General features: G+C 46.7%; 1 protein-coding gene across 4 annotated transcripts in view; it reads left to right on the forward strand.

Annotated features, from left to right (window-relative positions):
* CELF3 (CUGBP Elav-like family member 3) overlaps positions 1 to 24,553 on the forward strand; it is a 29,283-nt gene extending 4,730 nt beyond the window's left edge. Inside the window, exons 2-14 of one of the 4 annotated variants that reach the window (XR_015745318.1) lie at positions 3,604 to 3,686; positions 11,800 to 11,848; positions 12,199 to 12,327; positions 12,931 to 13,010; positions 13,706 to 13,849; positions 14,049 to 14,181; positions 14,542 to 14,690; positions 15,007 to 15,072; positions 15,179 to 15,274; positions 16,483 to 16,626; positions 17,537 to 17,680; positions 18,928 to 19,041; positions 22,339 to 24,553. Coding sequence is in view for 3 of the 4 variants with exons in the window: in XM_087943287.1 (XP_087799413.1) it covers positions 3,604 to 3,686; positions 11,800 to 11,848; positions 12,199 to 12,327; positions 12,931 to 13,010; positions 13,706 to 13,849; positions 14,049 to 14,201; positions 14,549 to 14,690; positions 15,007 to 15,072; positions 15,179 to 15,274; positions 16,483 to 16,626; positions 17,537 to 17,664 (1,214 nt within the window). In the remaining variant the exon portion in view is untranslated. Of the gene's footprint in view, positions 1 to 3,603; positions 3,687 to 11,799; positions 11,849 to 12,198; positions 12,328 to 12,930; positions 13,011 to 13,705; positions 13,850 to 14,048; positions 14,202 to 14,541; positions 14,691 to 14,964; positions 15,073 to 15,178; positions 15,275 to 16,482; positions 16,627 to 17,536; positions 17,681 to 18,927; positions 19,042 to 22,338 lie in introns of those variants that run through there. The other 3 variants (XM_087943287.1, XM_087943285.1, XM_087943286.1) reach the window with 3 other exon arrangements.
* Positions 24,554 to 24,557: the final 4 nt, after the last annotated feature.

The raw sequence follows: 24,557 nt of genomic DNA on the forward strand, positions 1-24,557 counted from the left end.
GGCCTGGCACGAGTGGCTGCCAATGCGGTTTGACTCTCGTCATTTGCGGTCTAACCAGGTTGGTTGGGGGAGTGGGTGAAAAATCTACCCTCGCCCCAAACTGGGCTGGTTTGGATCGCTGAAAGAGGAGAAAAAGGTCTGGTAGCTTTTAGGGATCCACAGGAAAATTGGAGGCAAAATGCCAGATTGTATGTAGCAAAAAAGCTTAAAGTTTAAATTCTGGCCAGTTTGCACACATCACGTTGTGCTAATACAGACTGGGGGGCGGCGGAAAAGGTGTTTTTAATTCAGACAGAAGGGCAGAAAAAAAATCCTTGCTTTAGCCCCCCTTTAGGGCTTGGCCCAATGTGGCAGGAAGACTGTGGGGTGCCATTGCTTGAGAATTATTCTGAATTTACCAAGAGTCTGCTTGAGCCCTGCTATCAAATAAATTGGCTTTCGGGAGGATTTATAAACATTTCTTGGCTTGCAAATGTTGGGGAAGGAGGGTCTTTATCTCTCCCCATGGGGGTGGGCTTGATTTTATTTTATTTATTAAATTTATATGCTTTGTTACTCTCCACCCGCATCCCACCCAATGGCCTCCCTTACTAAATGCTAAGGCCAGGCCCCTTATTCTGCGGCTGCAACCTGGCGTCCTTCAAACCTACTGGTTGAGGACGATGGACATATTTTGGAGGTGTTTGGGATTAAAAAAAAAAAAGAGGTTTAAAGTGAAGAGAGTGGGTAGATGTAACCTGCAGGTTTAGGCAAGGGGGGAGTTAGCAGATCAAAAGTATTTAAAACTTCCCTTAACTTAGAAGGAACTTAAAAGCAGTATGATTTGCCCCCAAGCCCATTCAAGACAGACAGACAGACAGACAGACAGACAGACAGACAGACAGATAGATCTGTTTGGAATTGTTCAAACCCAGCTAGAGAAGGCTTGCCAAAATGTAGAATTGCAAGAAACTTTTTTCTTAAGGAAAAAGGAGGAAGCAAAGAGAAAAGAATTCAAGATATTGATCAAGAACAGGTTTTTCGAGGCTTTTTTCGACCTGTCCTTCTGTAACATGGGGAATTTGAAATAAATTACAGAAGGAAGAAGTGGACATATATTTTCCCCAAGAAAATTTGGAAGGGTTGGGGTGCAAAGGCACCCGACCCAGAGCAAAAATCGGGGCGAAGGGCCTGTCTTTTGGTTAAGATGCGATGAAGGGGATGGATATTTTTTTTTTCCTTAAAATTTATTAAAATGAATTTGAGAGGGCTGCCCATCTCGTGGAAAGTGACTTTGGGCAGTGTGCAATAATCCAATAAAGAAAAGGGAAAAAAACAAACAAACAAACCCAGGATTCGGCTTTGCGGGCGGATTAAAGATTTTCTTTTGGCTCCCTTAATGGATTTTGACAATATTTGGCTTTTAGAAAACATGTCAAAGAGCAATACAGGAAATAAGCAGAGGCTCTTTTTTTGGACTCTTTTCCTGTTCTATGAGTGAAGTTTAATTGAGATGTGGAATAATTTTTGAATTTGGGGGCTGAGATGGTCTCAAGCAGCACCAAAAGAGAGTCAACCCAAATTTGGGAATGGAGAGGAAGCCCATAAGAAGCCCCCAAATTCTTTCTTTCTTTCTTTGTCTTCTCCTCCTCCTCCTCCTTTCTTTTCTTCTTTCTTCATCCTTCTTCCTTTCTCCTTCCTTCCTGTCTTCTTCCTTCTTCTTTCCTCCTCCTCCCTTCTTCTTTCTTTCCCTCCATCTCCCATCTTCTTCCTTCCTTCTTCCTGTCTGCTTTCTTCTCCCTTCCTCCCTCGATCTTCCTTCTTCCATCTCCCATCTTCCTTCCATCTCTTTTCTTCCTTCTTTCTGTCTTCCTTCCTCTTCCTTCCTTCTCCCATCTTCCTTCCTCCTGTCTTCTTCCAGATCCCATCTTCCTTTTTTCTTTCTTTCATCCTTCCTGTCTTCTACCTTTTTCCTTCCTTCTTCCTTTCATCTTCCTTCCTCCTTCCTTCTCCCTTCTTCCTTCTGCATTGATTTGGAGACAGAAACTCAGCGGGGTGGACTGTAAGGAAGGGGTCTCTTTTTGGGGGGGGCCTGGCATCTTTGCCTGCTTTCAGCCCCCCACCCACCCCCCTTTACAGAAAAGCTCCCACTGGCAGCTCGCAGGGCTGGGCTGACGTGGCACCATCAGGCCAAACTACTGGAGCGTGACAAGCTTAGCTTTTCCACTTCGTTGCCTGTTGTGACAGGCAGAGGCTAAATATAGGCCCTGCGCCGAAACCGGGGAAGAAATGGAGCATATTTTGCTGATGAAAAAAAAAATGGGGGGGGGGAGAATAAATACAAAAAATTAAAGATTGGCAGAGAAAGGGAGACCGGCTGGGATGGGGAGGACATCACGTCGGAAAAACTTCTCTCTCTCTTTTTTTAAAAATAAAACTGGGCCAGAGGAAGAAGAACATGGAGCCAAAGCGGATGGGCTTTGTAGTCCTAAAGTGGCACAAGTGTGCCACAGCTTCACACACACACACACACACACACACACACACACACCATGGCTTAAGTTCCACGAAGCTGGAAGGAAAAAATATATACCTGGGTGTACAAACATTCAACCCGTAAATTAACAAGCCAGCTTTCTAAACCTGGTTGTTTCCCATAAAATATCACTTTCTCTCCCCCCCTCCCCCCCCGCCTCCCAATTTAGTGATCTCCGAATCCCCAAACCCATGGCACGTGTTTAAAATTTTGACATGCGGTGAATAACATCTAGAAAAAAGATACTTATAATTTGATACCATTTATACCAGCAGGCGAGATTGGTGTATGGCCAAAACTGGAAGAATGAAGATACCCCTACAGAAAGTGAAATAATAAGGGAAAGTTTAAGTCTGTGCAGAGATGGACAGACTTTAGAAATCAAAGATAAGGGTGAGACAGAGTATTAGGAAGTCTGTAGTAAAATGTATCAATGGCTAGAGTCAAGGAAAAAGAAAGAAAAGGGTTGACGCTTTATAGGAATGAAAGTTAAAAGTTTTATAAACCGAAGAGAATGGAATATAACGGACCAATATGAAATGATACGATGGATGAGTATAAAAGACGGTTGTAAATATGTCTATAATTGTAGATAAATGTAAATAGAAATAATATGCAGCTACCACTATACTAATAACATATGGGCAAAAGGAAATTAACTGTGTATCTCTATACTACAGCTTGTATGGCCAAAATGATGGCCAAGAAAGTCGCACTGTGTTTTTAAAATTTATTCAATAAAATTTATTTTTAAAAAAGAAAGTTAGCAGCAGAAAGTCAGTATGTTTCTGTCATCCTGCCCAAACTGGCCAGATGTTAGCCTGGAGCCCAGCTGGGGAGAAAACCGCCCAACTGTGCTGGCTATCCCAGAGGTGATACGTTAAGGTAGACTGCCTCTGAACACCGGGCTCTTTGGATTTTTGAGTTTGGAATATCTGTTGTCTACCAATTTAGGGGGTCTTTCCTGCAGGGATTTAGAGCTTCCCAGGAAGGGACCATTTGGGGAAGGGCCTACAGATTTGGCAACAAAAGGGGGGAATGTTTTTGGCGAGCCGTGTGTGAAACCCGTGTTTTTTTCCCTCCTGCAGGATGCGCCTTCCTGACGTACTGTGCCCGGGAATCAGCCCTCAAAGCCCAAAGCGCGCTGCATGAGCAGAAGACTCTGCCAGGGGTAAGTCCGAGGGCCGTGCCCGCCTGTTGTGCCAGCCAGGGGGCCTTATCGCCCGTTGCAACTTGGAGCAGATGGCTTCAGCGGCAAACACCATCTGGGTAGGCCTGGGCACACATGGTGCATGGAGTCCTTGTTTCTCCTTGTTTGCCGGTCTCTTTCCGTTGTTTGCAGAGGCCCGGTTTCTCTCCTGGATGATTGCAAGCCGAAAATCATCTCCCAATAGGTTATTTAAGTGTTAAAAGAGAGGCCGGATGTGCTTAAGGGCAGTTCCTTTGGAATTCGCCATCATTCGGGCTCACTCGGAGTATTTTCTGGATCTACTAGTAGACGGGGGGTATTTAGTCAACAGTGTATGACTTTCTCTCGATAAGTCTAGAATAGAATAGAATAGAATAGGATTCAGGGTAGAGCAGAGCAGAGCAGAGCAGAGCAGAGCAGAGCAGAGTAGAGTAGAGTAGAGTAGAGTAGAAGAATAGAGTAGAGCAGAGCAGAGCAGAGCAGAATAGAATAGGATTAAGGTAGAGTAGAGTAGAGTAGAGTAGAGTAGAGTAGAGTAGAGTAGAGTAGAGTAGAATAGAATAGAATAGAATAGAATAGAATAGAATAGAATAGAATAGAATAGAATAGAATAGAATAGAATAGGATTCAGGGTAGAGCAGAGCAGAGCAGAGTAGAGTAGAGTAGAGTAGAGTAGAAGAATAGAGTAGAGCAGAGCAGAGCAGAATAGAATAGAATAGGATTAAGGTAGAGTAGAGTAGAGTAGAGTAGAGTAGAGTAGAGTAGAGTAGAGTAGAATAGAATAGAATAGAATAGAATAGAATAGAATAGAATAGGATTCAGGGTAGAGTAGAGTAGAAGAATAGAGTAGAGTAGAACAGAATAGAATAGAATAGGATTAAGGTAGAGTAGAGTATATATATTTTTAAAGTCTTCACGTAGGTAGAAAGTGTGTTTATGATTAGCTGCTTTTCTACACCGAATACGGCACCCCAAGTGCAGAATCGAGTACTTGGAGAAAAATGAAATGATTTCTTTTTTTCTCATTTGAAAGGAGTCATCCAAGTTTCTAGTCCTCACCGCACCCAGCAAAGCCTGCAAGGAGAATTGTGGGGGGGAGGGGGAGGATCGTTCCCAGGCCTAATCAGATTTGCTTCTTGTCCAGGGCATTAATTCTTGACTTAACCTCCTTTGCTGGGGCTGCAGTGGGGGTGGGGGTGGGGGGATAAACTCACCAGAGAGAGGCGGTCAAGCCCTTGGCCACCGAGGAGAAAAGCCGGCGGTAAATAGGATTATGGAATCGGAGGATCAGCCGCGGCCCTGCTCAGTGAAATCGGGGCGGTCAGGAGAGCCCGGAGGGAGGCTGGCATCTGCCCTGGCAGAGGGGGGGAGCGGGGGGAGGAGGGCTGGGCAGCAGGAAGAGGCTAGGAGGCCTTGACCTGGGTTTAGGAAAGAGCCAGCCAAACCAGGTTTAATCCTGGCAAGAGATTCTGGGGAAACGGCCCGTGTCGTCCCAGGGAGGGGTTTGACCCTGCAGATGGAGGGGTGGAGGGTTTGTTTCTTTATTATTTGGGGGATAGGGAGGAGTGGCTTTGGCCAGGGACACAGCTCTTCCTTCCTTCCTTCCTTCCTTCCTTCCTTCCTTCCTTCCTTCCTTCCTTCCTTCCTTCCTTCCTTCCTTCCTTCCTTCCTTCCTTCCTTCCTTCCCTCCCATGTTTGCCTTCCTTCCTGTCTCATCTCTCTTCCTTTCTCCCTCTGTCCCTCCTTCTTCTCTTTTCTACTTTTCCTTCCTTCCTCCCTCCCTCCCTCCTCTCTCTCTTTCTTTCTTCCTTCTTTTCCTTCCTCCCTTCCTCCCTCCATTTATCCCCTTCCTTCCTTCTTTGCTTCCTTCCCTCCCATGTTCACCTTCCTTCCTTCCTTCCTTCCTTCCTTTCCTTCCTTCCTTCCTTCTTCCTTCATGTCTCATCTCTTTCTTTCTCCTCTTCCCTCCTTCTCCTCTGTCCTCCTCCCTCCTTCCCTTCTTTTTTCTTTCCTTCTCTCTTCCTCCCTCCATTTATCCCTCCTTCCTTTTTGCTTCCTTCCTCATGTTCACCTTCCTTCCTTCCCTTTCTGTCTCTCTCTCCCTCCCCTCCCCTCCTTTCTACCCCTTTCCTTCCTTCCTTCCTTCCTTCCTTCCTTCCTTCCTTCCTTCCTTCCTCCCTTCTTCTTTGCCTTCCCTTTCTCTCTCTTCCATTCTCTCTCTGTCTTTCCTTCTTTCTCTTCCCTTTCGTTCCCTTTCTTTTTCTTTCCTTTCCTTTTCTCTTTCCTCTTCTTTCCGGTGTTCGGGAAGGCGCACCTCCCTCCCTCCCCACCCCCACTGCCCACCTGCCCTCCTGGGCGAGGTCTCCCTTCTGCACCCTCCGCTTTCCTGCCAGCTATTAGTCCAAGGAGGGGAGGTGAAAAGGAGCAGGTGTTTGGCCAGCTGTCGCAGAGCTGCAAGCACTTACCTTGCCCCCTGGCACCGCCTCCTGCCAAAGCTGGAGGGGAGTGAAATTTGCCTCCCACGGCCTGCCTGGTGGGGGGAAGTGGGGGGGGGGCACAGGGAAGAGGCTGCCTGCAAAATCGGAAAATTAGAAAAATCAGACAAAGCCCCAGGCAGCCCCACCGAGGCCCAGCACAGGCCGCTGTTCTTCTCAAATCGGCCTCAAAAATGGGGTTGCACAACTCCACTATCTACTCTTATTTCTCTCTCCAGCATCTGGAGGGTAGACTGCTCGGACACATGGAGATCCACTAAAATAGATGGTATTCTTTACAAAACAAAAGTTCATTGCAGGGGACAAATATATATATATGTATGTATGTATGTATATATAATTTATTATATATATTATATTATATATATTATAATTTATTATATATATAATAAAATATGCACGTATGTACGTATGTATGTAACAACCAGGCTGCAAAGGAGCGCCAAGTCACCCCACGGCTTCCTAAATGCCTCAGAGGGAAGGTTGCAATTCTTACATTCTCAGGTAGACTGCCTTGGCAGCGGGAAGCTCTACTGTGCATTGCCCCCGTCTGGGCCTGCCCTCCCTTGGCTTCTCTGCTCCCCTTGCAAAAAACACACACAACCAGAGATTCCCACTGCAGACATCACGAGATTTCCTAACCTTTTCTTATTTGTCCCCTTATTTTGGGCTGGGAAAAGGATGCTGGGTGGGAATTGCCCAAGCCTTGTGACGAGTTCGAGGATGGGAAAATATGCTAGCAAGAATCCAGATGAAATTGAGCACAAGGCGGGCTAGTAACTCTACAATGCTGGTTTATTCATGCCGTATCTAGGTCTCTTCCTCTTCCTTCTCCACCTTCTTCTCCTCCTCTCCCCTTCTCCTTCTCTTCTTTCAACTCTTTCTCCTCCTTCTCCATCTCTATCTCCTCCCCGTCTTCTCCTTCTCCTCCTTCCCTTCTCCTTCTTCTTTTCTTTCTGTCCTCCTCCTCCTCCACTTCCTGAAAGTTACAACAATTAGCCAGTGGAACTGCTTGCCTCCAGAAGTTGTGGATGTTCCATCAGTGGAGGCTTTCAGAAAGAGATTGGACCACCATTGGCCTGACCCGGTATAGGATCTCCTGCTTCAGCAGGGGGTTGGACTAGAAGGCCTCTGAGGCCCCTTTCGGCTCTGTTACTCCGTTATTACCCCCCTCACTGTAGCCCCTAACCCTGAAGGCTGTTGTGTCCCCCACTCCTGGACCCAGATGCCCCACAAACCACGGCTACAAATCTGCACTCGCTCCCCGCTCGGCAGGAGATCTGGAATTTGGTGGATTATCTCCAGATTTAGTCTTGGGCAGGCCGAGCCACAGGGCTGCACAGGGGGGAGGAGGAGGGGGGCAGGCAAAGCTGGATTAGGGAAGGGGGCATCCATACCTTCTGATCTTCAGCCCCTTCCTCCCCACAACCCCAGGAGGAGGAGCCGCCATCCAGACGAAAGGAGACGCATGCAAAAAATAAATCCCAGTGTTGGTTGGTGTTGCAGAAATTTGGGTATCGGAGGGTGGGCTTCTCTGAGAAATTGATGCCAAAAGGGGGCTATGTTTTTTTTTGCTCCTTTTTTTGGGGTGGTGGTGGTGGAGATGTCTGCAGTAGAGCCCCCTTATTCAGGAGAAGTCTACCACTCTGTCTCCCAGGGGGAGTTCTAAGGAGGCAGACCAAGTTTCTCTCTGCAGGCCCAGGGTTTACGAAGTTGTGGAGCTGGGGATAGTTTTGTGTGATGAATTATTCCCCACCCACCTTCTCACTCCCGGAGCTGTCCTTGGTACTGAGGGTGGGGGGGTAAGTAAAAGCAGAGGGTGGGTTTTTTTGGGGGGTGGGGGGGCTGAGTTGGATAACATTTTTTTTTCAAGTTTTCTGTGGCTGGCTCTCTGGCAGGTTTATTTATTTATCCTGAATAAATAAATCTCAAAACGAGGCCCCCGCTTGCAGTTCTTTCTTTTGTTTTGAAATTTAAAATAAATCAATCAAGATTTCTTTTCATTTGGGGGCGGTGTGAAATAAAGGGCCTTTAGGATAGAAGAAAATAGAATAGAGAATAGAGAATAGAGAATAGAGAATAGAGAATGGAATGGAATGGAATGGAATGGAATGGAATGGAATAGAATAGAATAGAATAGAATAAGAATAGAATAGAATAGAATAGAATAGAATAGAATAGAATAGAATAGAATAGAATAGAATAGAATAGAATAGAATAGAAAGGAAGAAAAGGGAGAAGGGAGGGAGGAAAGAAAGAAGGAAAGGGAGAAAGGAAGGGAGGGAGGGATCGGGAAGGAAGGAAGGATAGAAGGAAGGAAAAGTAAATTAGAAAAAAGGAAGAAAAGGGAGAAGGAAGGAAGGAAAACATAGAAAGTAGGAAAGAAAGGAAGGATTTATGTATGGATGTGCTGATTAAAATTGGTTAAACATGAGCAGAAGGTTGTTTTGCTGTCATTTTAATGAAGAAAGAGAGAGAAAATATGTTAAAAAACCCATCAAAAGTCATCTTTTTCTTTTTTTTTTCCTTTCTCTTTCCCCACTCCTCCTTTCTCTCTAATCTTCCTCTGTATTATTTCTGATGTTATTTTGAGATAGATAGATAGATAGATAGATAGATAGATAGATAGATAGATAGATAGATAGATAGATAGATAGATAACCCCCCCCCCCTTTGGCGAAAACCTTTAAGGAACAATCTCACAGGTTCAGTCTCCAGGGCCTGCCCCGATTTAAACTGTGTGCAGAGATTTAAAAATAAATATATTCCGTGGAAAAAGGCCTTGGAGAGAGAAATGGGAGGAGGAAGGGGGGGGCAGTGTCAAGAGGAGATTCTTTTTTTATTTTATTTTTTTATTTTTTGAAATCTGCTTCGGGTTGCTTTGCCAACAACTCAACCCCCTCCCCAGCCCACAAAGGGCACATCATCCTTTATTTGCTCCCCCCACTTCCCAGCTCCCCCAAATCTGCCTCCCTTTCGCTAAACGCTCCTGGTCATTGTTTATAGAGATAAGTGATGATGTCAGCACGGTTCCCATGGCAACCGGAAGGGATAAAGGAAAGATGAGTGGGTAGTTGCCATGGAGTATTTTCTCCAGTTGCCATAGAGACCGGGCATTTGCTTCCTGGCTGCTGTTTCAAGCTTCCTTCCCCCCACTTCCATTTTTTTCTTTAAAAAAAAAGAAAACACAGTCTTTTTTTTTTTCTCAAATGAAACAGCTTGTCCAAAGTTAAAGACTTTATATAACTTTTCCTGCTTTTCATTTTCCCATGTATGTATGTATGTGCAGATAGACAGAAATAGGAATAGAGATAGCAGTAGATATAGATATACCGATAGATATACCGATACAGATGATAGATAGATAGATAGATAGATAGATAGATAGATAGATAGATAGATAGATAGATAGATAGATGATAGGGAGAAAGAGAGAGTAGAGGTGTAGACGTGTGATTTAATAGATTAAGGATGTAGTTTTGGGCAAGGTTGATCCCTGATTTTTCCCTCCTTTTATTTTCAATTTTGCACTAGTGCAACTGGCAAGATAGCAGTGCTCTTTTTAAAAATGTTTTTTTAAAAAAACTATATGTGTCTTTCTGAGCTTGATGGATCCCCTTTTCTTAATGAAGTCCGTTTGGGAAACAAAAGGAAGTAAATTCAGAATTTCCTCCAAGTTCTCTCTCCTCCCTTTCCTTCCTTTCGTGGCTCCTTCTATTTGCAAACTCAGACTTATCTTTGTTGCTGTTGTTGTTTGTTGTTGTTGCATGCAAAACAAATCAGAATAAAGCAAGCGTAACTCTGTACTTTTTAAAAAGACAAAACAAGGCAAGCTTTCTTCGAGTTTTTTTTCCTCCTGGCCTTGCCTTCGTGTTTATTATCATATTATCATATATGAATGATATTAAGGCAGATATTATGTTTAAAAAGCAGATGAAAGCAAATGGATTTCTCTCTCTTTTCTCTCCTTTGCATCGCACTGAGTTTTTATAACCACTGTCAAATCTGCAAGCAGAAAGAAAGAGCAAGGAGATTTTAAAACACACACACATACACACACACACACACACACACAATTAAATAAGCTTGCTATTTCTCTGGAAGAATAATCATCACGATGCTAATGCTATCCAGGGAGGGAAAGGCAAGGCAAGGCAAGGAGAAACCACACTGGTCCCTTTAGCTGCTACGGTTGCTGTGGCAACAGGACATAACTTGGCAACTGGAGGCGGAGAAAGATACAGGCCTCGGGTGCCATGGCAACCCCATCCGCCATCCCTGCCTCTTGGGCTGTGATAGGCAGGAGGGTGTTTTTGGGGGCATCCTCTCCTGGTTGAAGGAGGAGGCTAGGAAGATTTTGCACATCTGGTAACAGGAGTTGAACGACGACGTGTCCTTCGGAGTTTGGATGGAGGTTTTTGCAAAAAAAAAAAAAAATTGCCACCCTCCAAGCTCAAGGGGGACCCAGGCATTTTCAGGATTGGTAGGGATTAAAGTAAACTTTTTAAAAAAAAGAAAAACCAAAGGGGGCCTTTATATCTGTATTTTATTGAAAGGACTATACTGTCTTGTGTTTTCTTCATGACTATAGAATACTCTGTAGTATGAATAACAGAATGACAGAGCTGGAAAAGGATAGTAGAAGAAGAATAGAATAATAATAATGGAATGGAATAGAAAATAGAATAGAATAGAAAATAGAATAGAATAGAATAGAATAGAATAGAATAGAATAGAATAGAATAGAATAGAATAGAATAGAATAGAATAGAATAGGAGCTGGAAGGGGCCTTGGAGGTCTTCTAGTCCAACTCCCTCCTTAGGCCAGAAGCCTTACACCACTTCAGACAAAGCGTTGTCCAATCTCTGCTTAAAAAGGACATTGCTATTACATTTACCAATTTAAATTTAAATGACTATTCTTTCTTATTCTATTCTATTCTATTATGTTATTATTTTATTTTATTATTATTATTCTATTCTATTATTATTTTATTCTGTTATGTTATTATTATTCGATTTTATTATGTTATTCTATTCTATCCTTTGTTATTCTATTCTATTCTGTTATTATTATTCTATTCTGTTATTCTATTCTATGCTTAGAATAGAATAGGCTGGTTTGGATTCTATTCTATTCTACTCCATTCCATTTTTTTATTCCATTTTATTATTTATTAAATTGATTCACTGCTGTCTCACACTGTCTAACAACTTGGGGCAGCTTATCGCATACTAAAAGCCTAAATGTTAAAATAAATAAATGATTAGCATGAACAATAGTTTTGGGTGGCAGAGATGCCCTCAACTAACCAGCCAGCTGGTGTTGGAAATGTTGAAGAGTGTGGTTCAAAGCCTCCAGAAAGGAACAATTTGGGGTGGTCCTTGTAGTCTTTTGTGTCTATTTTAGCTTCTAAAAATGAAACGGGGGCGGGGGAAAGCAGCTACCACGAAGGCAAGAAAACAAAAAAAGAACAGGACGCAATTGTTCAGGTCCGCTCTCTTCAATAGTTGCTTTTGAGGCCCGTTCCCAATGGATCGTTTGCAACCCCAAAAGCCCCTGACATTCTGGCCTTAAAATTCATTTCTGATTCTTTCAGATGAACCGACCAATTCAGGTGAAACCTGCAGACAGTGAAAGTAGGGGAGGTATGATTTCCTTCTCTGTGTTTTCTTTTTTTGGGGGGGGAGGGGGTTGGGGGGGGGGTATGGACAGGCCCAACCCTTTAATTGGGGTTCTGCATTTATCCACAGATTTTAATCTTTGATTTCTGCAGTTCTAAGCTTCGAGATGATTCTGCAAAGTCTGGATTCTTTTCTATTTTATTTTTATTTTATGTTTCACACCCCGAAATTCCCAGCTGAAAGGTTGGCCTGCGGCTCTGCCGAAGGGTCAGAGGGCCAGTCTGATTTTGCAAAAGGGAGTTTGCCCCCCCCCCACCCCCGCTTTTTGTTTTTTTAACTTTTTGAGCCACTTCCTGCCTCTTTATGTCTACCAGAAGACAGGAAACTCTTTGTAGGAATGCTGGGAAAACAGCAGACAGACGAAGATGTTCGGAAGATGTTTGAGACTTTCGGGACCATCGATGAATGCACGGTACTCCGAGGTCCAGATGGCACCAGCAAAGGTGAGCTGGCATGGGCGATGCCCGCTGCTCAGGGGCCCCCTCTCCTCTGCCCCTGTTTCCAGGTGGAACCAGGGATGAAAACAGTGGTGGGGTTGAAATAATTTAACAACCGGTTCTCTGCCCTAATGACTGGCTGGGTGGGCAAGTCAGGGGGGTGACAGGCGGCACTCGGCCTCCTGCACCCCCCTGGGAGCAAAAACGGGCCACGGAGGGCCACGCCACACACCCCTGAGCCCTGTTTGGGGCCTAGCAGGCCTCCTTGCACTTACCTGGGAGACAAAATGAGCTGCATGGGGCCAGCCAACAGTTTAACAACCGGGTCAGGTGAACCGGTGTGAACCGGTTGAATCCCACCGCTGGATGTAAAGGAGTGTCTGTCAACCTTGGAATTTGAAGATGGGTGGACTTCAGCCCCCAGAATTCCATGCTTGGTGGCTGGGGATTCTGGGATTGGAAGTCCACCCCTCCTCTTTCAGCCACCAAGGTTGAAAAACACGGGTGGGAAAAGTCGAGGAGGAGGTTCCTTTTCTTTCCGGCTTTGCGAAACCAAAACCTCTCTCCTTTTGGGATTCGTTTCCCTTCCCTCCTGTTCTTCTCCGTCAGGCTGCGCCTTTGTGAAGTTCCAAATGCATGCAGAGGCCCAGGCCGCCATCAGCACGTTGCACGGGAGCCGCACGTTGCCGGTGAGTCCGCCGGCTGCTTTTTCTGAGAGACGCTTCAGCTGGTTTGGAGTTGGAAAACGCTGCGGGCTGCGGAAAGCCAGGGAGGTTTTCCTCCCGGTGGGCTCTGCTGCCCTCCTGTGGCCAGAGCGCTCCATTGCAGCTTCTGAACCCCAAATATAGCCCATCATTGGAGGGAGGGAGGGAGGGAGGGAGGAAGGAAAAAGGAAAATAAGAAATAGAGGAAAGAAGGAAAGGAAAGAAAGGGAGGGAGGAAAGAAGGAAGGAAGGAAGGAAGGAAGAAGGGAGGGAGGGAGGAAAGAAGGAAAATAAGAAATAGAGGAAAGAAGGAAAGGGAAGAAAGGAAGAGAAGGAGGAAAGAAAGAAGGAAGGAAGAAGGGAGGGAGGAAAGAAGGAAAATAAAAAATAGAGGAAGGAAAAAAAGGGAAGGAAGGAAGGAGATAGGAAGGGAGGAGAGAGAGAAGGGAGGAAGATTAGAAGGAAGGAAGGATGGATGGATGGATAGATGGATGGAAGGAAGGATGGAAGGAAAGGAGGAAGAAGGGAGGGAGGAAAGAAGGAAAATAAGAAATAGAGGAAAGAAGGAAAGGGAAGGAAGGAAGGAAGGCAGACTCCCCACCTTCCAGAGCCCAGCTTGGGGTCTCTCCTGCCCACCGCTTCTCAACCTCCCCCCCCCATCTGCTCCCCCCCTCCCCCAGGGCGCCTCTTCCAGCCTGGTGGTGAAATTCGCAGACACGGAGAAGGAGCGGGGTCTCCGGAGGATGCAGCAGGTGGCCAACCAGCTCGGCATGTTCAGTCCCATCGCACTGCAGTTTGGAGCATACAGCGCCTACACTCAGGCAGTAAGCGGGATGAGGGCCCTCCTGCTCCCCAAAAAAACCCCATTCTCCCAGGTGTGGGGCAGGGCGGAAACACCAGTGGGGGCTGAGCTCGGCCGCCAGCCTGGCTCTGGGGATCCCGGAAGGGCCCTGTGTGTGTATGGGGAGGGGGCAAGGAAATGGGAGGGGACCCCCCCTTGAGACTCCCCTCTGCCGTCCACAGCTGATGCACCAGCAAGCCGCCTTGGTCGCCGCTCACTCGGCCTACCTCAACCCCATGGCGGCCGTGCAGATGCAACAGATGGCCACCCTGGCCCCCAACGGGCTCATCGCCACCCCCATCACCCCCTCCTCAGGTAAGGAGGGCAGGGGCTCCGCCTGGCCCAGCTCTTCCTCTCTCCATCCCCCAGGCTCCTCAATTCTGGGGATGGACACACACACACACACACACACACACACACACAAAACTTCTAACATTGGTCCCTTGCTCTGCTCTGGGGGGCGGGGCAACAGACACCCCCCCAAAACCTCCTGGGGAAGTGGGTAGGGGGCTCTCGATCTTTGGTGCGTTGAGTGGAGCAAAGGGGAGCCGGGTGCAGAGCACACGTCGGGATGCGTTGCAGACCTGGGTTGGGTTGGGAGCTGCGGGAAAGAGACCCCCCCTGCAGCTCCCAAGTGGGTCTCTCTCTCTCTCTCCCCTCTCTCCCCCCTTGCAGGAAGTAGCACCCGCCCACCATCACGGCCACCCCGGTCTCTGCCATCCCGGCCACCCTCAGCGTCAATGGCTACAGCCCCGTCCCCACGCAGAGCACGGGGCAGCCGGCCTCCGAGGGCCTCTACACCAACGGCGTCCACCCCTTCCCAGGTACCCCTGCCCATCCCACCCCCCCCCGCTCAAAAGGCCTAGCATTTTTTAAGCCGACGGAGGACACAATCTCGGCTAGGAAAACATTGCCGAGTTTAGAACGGTGGGCATAGTTTGAAACTTAAACCCTACCTGTCCGAGCCTCCCTATTCGAAGGTAGTGTACCTGTGAGGCTCAGAAGCCCGGGCTTAGAGAAAAGGCGAAGCTCGTGGTGGGGGCGGGGGAGGGGAGGGCGTGCTCGGACATGTGGAAACCACCGCAACTCTCTTTTAAGTGTGTGTTGTCGTCCCCTCTCCCGCCACCCCCAATGCCACAGCACAGAGCTCGGCCGCCCCCGTGGATCCCTTACAACAGGCCTACGCCGGGATGCAACATTACACAGGTAAGGACAGGTACCCAGGTACACCCTTCAACCCCCCCACCCCCCTCCAGGTCTGGAGATGCCTCCCCCTCCGAAAGCTGACCCCTTCCCACGCTTCCTCCCACAGCTGCCTATCCCACCGCCTACGGACTGGTCAGCACCGCCTTTCCCCAGCAGCCCGCTGCCATCATCACCCAGCAGGCGCCCCCCCAGCAGAGAGAAGGTAAGGTTGGGGTCTGGGACGTCCCTCCCGCTCCTCCTCTTCCTCCTTCCCAGATCAAGCCAGCGGTCATCCCAGCCGCAAACTGCCCGTGGCAAACAAGAAGCAGGGATGATCCCGTTGGGGGCTGTAATACCCTCAGGAACCACTAGAGGGCAGTCAAAGGGGAGGTTTTGCTGCCCCCTGGTGGAGATCTGGATTTTTTTTTTTTTTTGCAAAGAGATGAATGCAGAGTTAAATTTAACACTCAACCGCAGCACCTTGGAGGTGTGTGGGTTTTAGTTCCCAGAATTCCCTGGTCAACGTGCTGGCTAAGGGGATTCTGGGAGTTGAAGTCCACACACTTCTTCAAGTTGCGAAACTTCTCTAGGGGCGGGGAGTTAGTACAAGCAATAGTATTTTTTTCTGCAACTATGGTTGCACCACACCCCCCAGATTTCCGTCTCTTTTACCTGCTGCTTTTCTGCCTCTCACGCAGACACAAAATTCAGAAATGTTGAGGTTTTTTTGCACAGCTTGAGCCGCCCCTCCGAAGGCCAACTTCCTCCCCTTGCAAGCAAAAAACAACAACCAGAAGCTACAACCTGGTTTGTTTTAAAGGTCTTCTAACCAAAGTTACATCTGGCGTTTTAGGGAAAGAAACAGAGGCGAGCCAAACCCAAAAAAATAATGTCACGACAATTTTCGCAACCCGGTTGCGAAAGCCTCCTCGAAGCGTTGGTTGGTGTTGAGCTGAGGATATTTTGCAACCGTCCATCTGTCAGCGTTCCAAAAAAACCAACCAATAACTCCAAGACAGACAACGTCTCCAAAGTTATTTTTATCTGAGTAGTAAACAGGCACATCTGGGGAATCCCGAATTTGAAAGTTTCAGGTTTTCTTGCAATAAGTAAAAAAATTTACAAATCCACCCCCTGCACCCCTTCATCGCATCACATGCCCCAATCGCCATCCAGCCCAACTTGACACTTCCCCTCACCCAGGTGCAGAAACGACATGACCTTGACTGAGAAAAAGAATGCTATTATGTCTAACCATATACGCTCCAAGAAATTCCCCCCTCCCACTTTCCCAGGCTCAAGAATGTAGCAGTGTGGAAGTGTCTGGTGCTAGTATGGCTTCCAAAGCTGACGGCCGTCCTCATATTGTGCTCTTGCCGATCCGTTTCTCCTCCTCCTCCTCCTTCCCGACGATTCGGTTTTCTTTTGCAGGTCCTGAAGGCTGCAACATCTTCATCTACCACTTGCCGCAAGAATTCACCGATTCGGAGATCTTACAGATGTTCCTCCCCTTTGGGAACGTCATTTCGGCCAAAGTTTTCGTCGACCGAGCGACCAATCAGAGTAAATGCTTCGGTAAGGAACGTCTTGGGTCTCCGATGGGCGGTTCGAGCCTAGAAGTCTCCATCGTCTCCACCTTCCTTGGTCCCAAGGAATGGCCATCGAGTGGATTTCTCCAACTTGTATTTATGACGGTCGCAATGTCTTCTTTTGTTCCCTTTGCGACCTTCTGACAGGCAAAGTCCGTGGGGAAGGCGGATTTGCTTAACAACCGTGGGACTCAACAGCTGCGGTGATTCCCTTAACAAGCGAGGTCGTACAATGGGGCAAAATTCACTTAACCGATGTTTCACTTAGCAACCAAAATTTGGGGCTCAATTATGGTCATAAGTCGAGGACTACCTGTTTCTTGATTAATCCTATGAAGGACACAAGCAAGGGGAGTATGGTAGATTCCCAACTGCTCTAATTAAATCATGATTCTCGAGCCAAACTTTCAAAAAACTTCAAAGGATTCATTAGAGGCGACATACTGGCACTCAAAAAGACCATAGATGTCAACTAAAAATAATAATAATACTCCTTTGGTCTTTTTAGTTGCCAGCAGAAAGAGAGTTGGGAAAGCAGTGCATTCCTTAAATGCTTCAGATAATTGCTAGGCAGCCGAAGCTGTTGGCGCGCAAGATTATTACCAGAGAGCATGATTGGGGACTCTTGGCTATGGATGCGTCCCATTGGAGAATATACATCCGGGGTGGGGGAAGACCAGGGTCAAGAGGGAAATGAATGATGTGTCAGAGTTGGCTGCAACCAGGAAATGCCGACATGGCCACTCCTAATAAACCATTTTTTTTTTACTCCGAGAGATGCGGCTAGAGACTTGTGAGTTGAATGGGGGTGTATGTCAAAGTCTTGACAATAGAATTATGAGTTGACACCTGGCCCTTCTCTTTCTTCCCCTCCCCCCCCTCTCTCTCTTCTGCAGGATTTGTAAGTTTTGACAATCCCACCAGCGCGCAAGCCGCCATCCAAGCCATGAACGGCTTCCAGATTGGGATGAAACGGTTGAAGGTTCAGTTGAAACGCCCCAAAGATGCCAACCGGCCGTACTGAGCCCGCTGCCTGCCAGGTGGGTTCCTCGGCCGATCGACCAGCTGCGGAAAACTCGAACCCAGGGCTCGGGTGACTTTACAGGTTCTGTATTGAAGGCTCTTCCTGAACCTGGGCTGGTTTCTCAAAACCGACTTGGCATGTCTCGGGGCGGAAGACGAGCCAAGTGAGGCCACCCAGTTTCCACCTGCCGTCAAAAATCTCTGGGAATTTCTTCGGCTGTTGTTGTTGTTTTTTTCTGCTGGTTGCTTTAACCGGCTCCTTCCCTTCTTAATTTCTGGAGGAAATATAATTTTGTCCTGGAAAGGATTGAAACTTGCAATGGGGCAGGCTTGGCGTTGTGCTTCTATGGGTGTATAATTTCCACCCTGTTGCAGCTCCAACCGAGTTGGGCAGCTAGAAATATTTTTTTTTGAATAATTAGAGGTCCTCGTTTAACGGCGGCCTCATTTTGCAACTGCAGGGTCCTCAAAAGTCACTGAAAGGTCAGCCAAAAAAAATTAGAGGGTGTCTTCTCCTTCAACCAGATGTTTTAGCGACTGTTTGGAGCTTCAACAGCCCTAAAAAAAAAGGTGACTTTTGAGCAGTCCTCACCCTTATGACCGCTGCGGCATCCCGTCTGTCACAGGATCAAAATTTAGGCGTTTGGAAATGTATTTATGACGGTTGCAACATCCCGACCAACAGTCAATGGGGGAAGACAGATCCATTTAACAACTGCAGTGTTTTTGTTTAACAACTGCAGCAGAAATGACCATAAAACGGCTTAATAGCCACCTTGCTTAAGGATGGAGATTCTGGCACCCATTGACGTAAATCAAGGACTTCCAGTAGAGCTGGCAAATATTTTTGAGGAGACTTGCGTAACACACTCTGACCTGATGGGGTTTCCTTATATACCCCATTGCAAAATTGACCCCGTGCCCCCCTCCCACCCACCCACCCCCAAAAATTGGGGGGCTGACGGTTCAACATGGTCAGCTTCAAATGTTCCTGTCTTGTCTCCCTGAGTGTGTAAGTAGCAATGCCATTTTCTTTGGATCAATGTATTTTTTAAAAAATAAAAAAATCATCTCGTTCGGAAATAAAAAATGAAACTTTTTTTTAAAAAAGAAAAAAAAAGAGGGGGTTGGAGAATGATTAATTTTGTCTAGCAAAAAGACATTTTTTAAAAAATAAAAAAAAGAAAAAGGAAGAAAACCAAATTCCCCCCCTTTTCTCTCTCTGCTGTCCGAAAACTCCGCAATCCCGCCCTCCCTTCGGCAGGGGGCCAATCATATCTTGAGACGACTCTGTTGCTAAGCCACCCTTCGTTGTCGCGGGAGACCTAGCTCCGCCCCCCTTGTAAGTTGCATCTTGTGGAATGAACACAAACTAAAAGTTGGTTGTCTCCTTTTCTCCTTCCTCCTCCTCCTCCTCCTCCTCCTCTTATTCCTCCTTTGGTTTGGAAAGGCCAAATCCGGTGTCGTGTCAATCCGAGTTGCACATTTTTATTTCTTATTTTTTGCATGACGAAATAGCATTTCTTTGGATGTGCTGTGAGTTTCTGGTTTGTAGTTTCTTGTTTGGTGAAGTGCTGTTTCCTCTCTCTCTCTCTCTCTTTCTTTTACTCTCTCATTCTCTTTCTCTTTCTTTTACTCTCATTCTCTCTCTTTCTCTCTCTTTCTCTCTTTTTCTTACTTTTGTTCTCTTTCTTTCTTCTCTTTCTTTCTCTCTTTCTCTCTCTTTTTACTCTCTCTTTTCTCTCTCTTTCTTTTCTTAGTCTCGTTCTCTTTCTCTCTCTTTTCTCTCTCTTCTCTCTTTTCTCTCTCTCTCTCTCTCTCTTTTTTCTTCTCTCATTCTCTTTTCTTTCTTTCTTCTTTCTTTCTCTTTCTTTCTTTCTTTCTTTCTTTCTTTCTTTCTTTCTTTCTTTCTCTTTCTTTCTCCCCCTCTCTCTCGTTCTCTTTCTTTCTCTCTCTCTCTCTGCCTCCTGACAAAGCATGCACGCAGGCAAAACTTGCGACACACATGCACCCAGAAGTTCTATGACAACTTGCCGTGGGAAAACTTGCTTATATATAAAAATAAATAAATACTGGAATTGACTCTATAAAGAAAGGACGCCAAAGGAGGGACAAAACAAATCCTAAATGACAAAAATAAAAACAATTTTTTAAGATTTTTTTTTCAAATAATTCAATGTAATGGTGCAATTGTCCTGTGGCGAGTTGACCTCCTTGCAGAATCAAAGGCAGCTTGATTCCCCCTTGCAGATGAATTTGGTGTAAATTGCATCTGTCAAATATTGAAAAATATATAATGTATGTGTGTGTATACATCTATACCCAACATCCCTCCCCTTCCTTCCTCTGCACTTCAGGTCTTCTCACCGTGTGAACGCCATTGTTGTCACTGTCCACCCTCCCGGGCTGTGCTTTTTCTGCCGTTTTCTTACCTGTGCCGTGTTTTGCTCGTCTGGGTGTGGTAGTTCATTTGTTCTGACACATCGGTTCTGTGATGCTCTGTGACGATACGTGCAAATCTCCGGCAGCTTTTTCGTGCCCGCCTCTCTCTTCCCAGCCCTGCCACCTCCTTCTTCTGCCTTTTGCTCCACCAAGCTCCTTTGGGGTGGGGGATTCAGGGGTCCTACGTTCCAAATTCAGGCTGTTTGATCATGGAGAGACGGGCTTGCCCCTCAGGAAAAAGATTCCTGCTGGTTCCCACGACCAGAAAGAAGCCACTAATGGTGGAATTTCTAAATTGAATGGACCGAGTAAATTGTTGCCGTGAGCGGATTGAATGCTTCTCGGCCAATTTCAAAGAGAAGCGGGAAAGAGACACCCCCAAAAAAGTCAGCCTTCAAAAGGGTCTTTTCAGAAGCAAAGATTCTGGTTTAAAGGCCGGACAGCTGCGAAGGGTGTGAGCTTGATTTCTGTGCAAGTGGGATGGCTAAAACCAAGTTCCTATTCCACGTTGAAAGGCCCACTGGCCCGGGATTGGAGAATGCAAAGAAGGTCGTGTTTTGGACCCACCAGGTTGCAACCATCTCCGGGATGGAACTTCTCAAGGTGGACACGGTCCTTCTCCCCTTGGTGGGACAAAGGAGGGACCCCAATTCTGGGGGAGCTCAGCTTGCAATTTCTTCTCCCCCTACCCGTCTTCCCCAGTTTTGTCTCCATCTACCCCTTTCTCTTTCTCTCTCTCTGTCTCTATTCTTTCTCTCCATCTTTCTCTCTGTCTCTCGTCTATTCCTTTCTCTCTCTCTTTCTCTCTCTCTCTTTTGTCTCTATCCTTCTCTCTGTGTGTGTGTGTGTGTCTTGATCTCTTTCTCTTTCTCTCCATCTCTCTCTCTCTCTCTTGTCTCCATCTATTCCTTTCTCTCTCTCTGTCTCTATTCTTTCTCTCCATCTCTCTCTCTCTGTCTCTTGTCTCCATCTATTCCTTTCTCTTTCTCTCTGTCTCTATTCTTTCTCTCCATCTCTCTCTCTCTGTGTCTCTTGTCTCCATCTATCCCTTTCTCTTTCTCTCTGTCTCTATTCTTTCTCTCCATCTCTCTCTCTCTCTGTCTCTTGTCTCCATCTATTCCTTTCTCTTTCTCTCTGTCTCTATTCTTTCTCTCCATCTCTCTCTCTCTGTGTCTCTTGTCTCCATCTATCCCTTTCTCTTTCTCTCTGTCTCTATTCTCTCTCCATCTCTCTCTCTCTCTCTCTTGTCTCCATCTATTCCTTTCTCTTTCTCTCTCTCTCTCCCCATCTCTTTCTGTCTCTCGATCTCTTTCTCTCTGTCTCTTTGTCTTTCTCTCTCTCTCTCTGTCCTCCTTGCTCCGGTTCGTTGTCATCGTTGTCATTGTGGTCATCGTTGTGGGTCTCTCCTGTGTCTCGTTTCCTCTCTGTATTTGTCGGCCTGTGTGTCTGTGTGCGTTTGTGTTTGTGGTCACATGGCATAGTCTGGGTGAGGAGCTCCACAAGGCAGTTCTCGGGAAGCGTGGTGGCTTTGAGGCCGGACTCTGCTCACAGGGGTGGTGGGGGGTGGCTGTCTAGCATCCCACCCACCCATTTTGTGCAGGGTTTCTTTTTTTTTTGTTTGTTTGCAATATTTTCTGACGGCCGGGAAGCCCAAAGGTTATTAAGACTCCATCTCTCTTCCCTTTCACGAGTCCTAGCCAGGATGACAGTTGAGGTGGATAGAATAAATGCGGATGGATTTCAATGCCCCCCCCCCAAAAAAAACCTTAGTTTATTTAAGGAAAACGGGCCAAACCAAGCAACTTTTGAACCTTCCTTGCACCCAGGGTAAATTCAACCAGGTGTCCTGAGCAATGGCTGGTTCTCTGCCATCCTGGTTCTCTCTTTTCGGCATCCTGAGAGGGAGGCCAAGGGGGTTTCTCTTGACATGGTCCTTGCATTTGGAGGCCTGGCTGCTGGGATCTTGGGCAAAAAAAATTAAAAAGGGGAGACCCATGGATTTTGGAGGAGAAGAGATGAGGGAGACAATGGACAGCAAGGTTTTGGCCTGGGGATGCTCCTCTGGGGAAAGACAGAAAGGAAGGAGGAGGTGGATTTGGGAGACAAGATCCCAGCTAGACTGGCCTCCCTGCATGTCCTTGGCCTCCACTCCCTCCCAGTCTCTGTAATCCAGTGGAAAAGCCAAGAAGAGCAAAGATCTAAGGTAGCTTCCGTTCTCTTGTCTCCCCTCTAGGTCTGGAGTTCAAAGTAGAAGCCATCTCCGCTTCACCTTTGTCGCCCTCTCTCCAACGGCCCCCGTTTCCTTCTTCTCTCTGCTCTTCTTCTTCCTCATCCATCTCCTAGCAAAACGGCTTCTTCCGGCCATCGGTTGCTTTCCTCGTTGACTTGACCCCGTTGGCCATCGAGGCTTCTTCAAGGATGGAGTCCCACCAGAACAGCTTCTTCTCCTGCTGCCTCCTCTCCGGCGCGAAATCCATGCCTCTCTCTCCTTTAGGTCCAACCAAGGAATGCCAGGTTGGGGAGGGGAGGGAGACCTGCCTCAAGAAGGTCCCTTCTTGGTCAACGGTGGAACGATGGAGCGTGGAGACTTGGGAAGAAGTAGGACATTGATTTTTGGATGGATTTGAGATGGACTTACTCGAGACGGGTGGATTCAAGATCGGAAGGCAGCCACTTTTTTGGGTGGGGGGCTCATCCTCACAGCATCTTTCCCACTCCCCACTTTCTTCAACTCACAGCATCTTCTTGAAGGCATTGGGGAAGGTTGGGTTGACGTCAACGGTCCAAGCCAAAATTCAGCTACCTCTAACTTTGTACGTCTCAACCACGCAGATGGCCCTTGCAAAAGAGGGGGAACAAACCCCCGCTCTCCAGATGCTACCAAAAGGCCTCCCCGAGTCTCCCTCACCCTAAGCCACGCTAGCCAGAGTCGATGGGCATTGTAGTCCCAGAGGTTTGAGAAAACTGCAGGTTTCCCGACCAGTTTTCTAAGCTCCCTGAGACGGATTATTCAAAGGATAAGTTGACGGTTGCCAAAGAGGAATTTCCCCCAAATAACTAGAGAAGGAAATTTCTCCCCCTCAACTCCTCACAAAAGGAAGTGGAGGAATTTTGAATATTCATTGCTAATAATGTCGATAATGTTTGACATTAATTGCCTATTTTTTTACCCCCCCTTCTTCCCCGCAGCCCCCTTATCAGATTCTTTTCTGGATTCGGAGCGTGCTTGCTTCCAAAATTTTGGAAAAAGACGAGTTTTGGAAGTTTGAAAGGATTATTTTTTTTCTCTGCTGCAGAGACTTAAGTGATGGAGATGAAGGTCAGGGGAGAATGCAGGGAGGCAACCTCCTCGGTGGGGAGAAAAAAAGCTTTGAAATTCAAACCACGACGGCTTTGTTCTAAAAGTTAGTTTCCTGCAGCGAGCAAAGAGGCAAACAAGCTTCCAATTAAACCAAGGTTTCTCAACCGTAACAAGTGGACGATGGGTGGACTACAACTCCCAGGATTCCCCAGCCAGTGGGGAATTCTGGGAGTGGTAGTCCACCCATCTTCAAGCTTGCCAAGATTGCATCCAAATTAGTTTTCTTTCTAATGGCCTTTGGGGGGTGGAAATTGAAAACTGGGCAGGGGTCCCAACGGGGTTGAAATGGCTCGTGTTTTTTGGAGGAAAACCATCCATCCTTTTTTTTTTTTCCTTCGTATGGACGGACGGATGCTTCTTTTTTCCAAATAAAAACAAAATAAAAAATAAAAAAACCAAAGGGAAGGAGGAGGAGGAGGAGGAGGAAAAATGAAGAGGAAGGGGGAAGTGAAGTCCCATCCACAATGTGAAAGCCGACCGAAGATATCAGGGCTCCATTGTAAAACTTAAGACAAAACTCCAGATACGATAAGACGGATCACGCTGGGTTGCTGGTCCATTCCAGAAGACCCTCTTTTTTGGGGGGTCTCCATTGCATCATGACCCGACTCTCCCTCCCTCCCTTCTTCTTGACCGCCTAATCTACAACTCTCTTTACGCAACCCCCAAACTCTGCTCCCCAAACTCTGCTTCCCACTTTCCGGAATCGCTTGGCGTGTGTATAAAACGATCTCCAAGGAGCTCGGATTTCTGGTCCCTCCCGAGGAAGCGAGCTTCACCTGCGTGTTTCTGCCGGCAACGTTTGTCTTTTTAACGCCTCCGAAACGCAGAAGGGTCCCACCTTTAAAAAAAAAGAAAGGGGGAAAAAAACACCAGAAAGAGCAGGAAAAAAATGTTTACAGTCTCTTTTGCTGATCCAGTAATTGTAAATAATTCCATTGAGATTTAGCAGCAATTAATATTTTTTGGGAGGGGAGAAAACTAAGTTTCGATCCTTCGGTCTTCTTGTTTTTGATCTTAGAACAGTTTCAAAACTTTCTTTTCTTTTTCATTCTTTCTCTCTCTCTCTCTCTCTCTCTCTCTCTTCTCTC

Source organism: Notechis scutatus, chromosome 14, assembly GCF_049901735.1.
Source record: "Notechis scutatus isolate UNSWTSFEM ecotype Mainland chromosome 14, rNotScu1.2, whole genome shotgun sequence".
NCBI classification, from domain to species: domain Eukaryota; kingdom Metazoa; phylum Chordata; class Lepidosauria; order Squamata; family Elapidae; genus Notechis; species Notechis scutatus.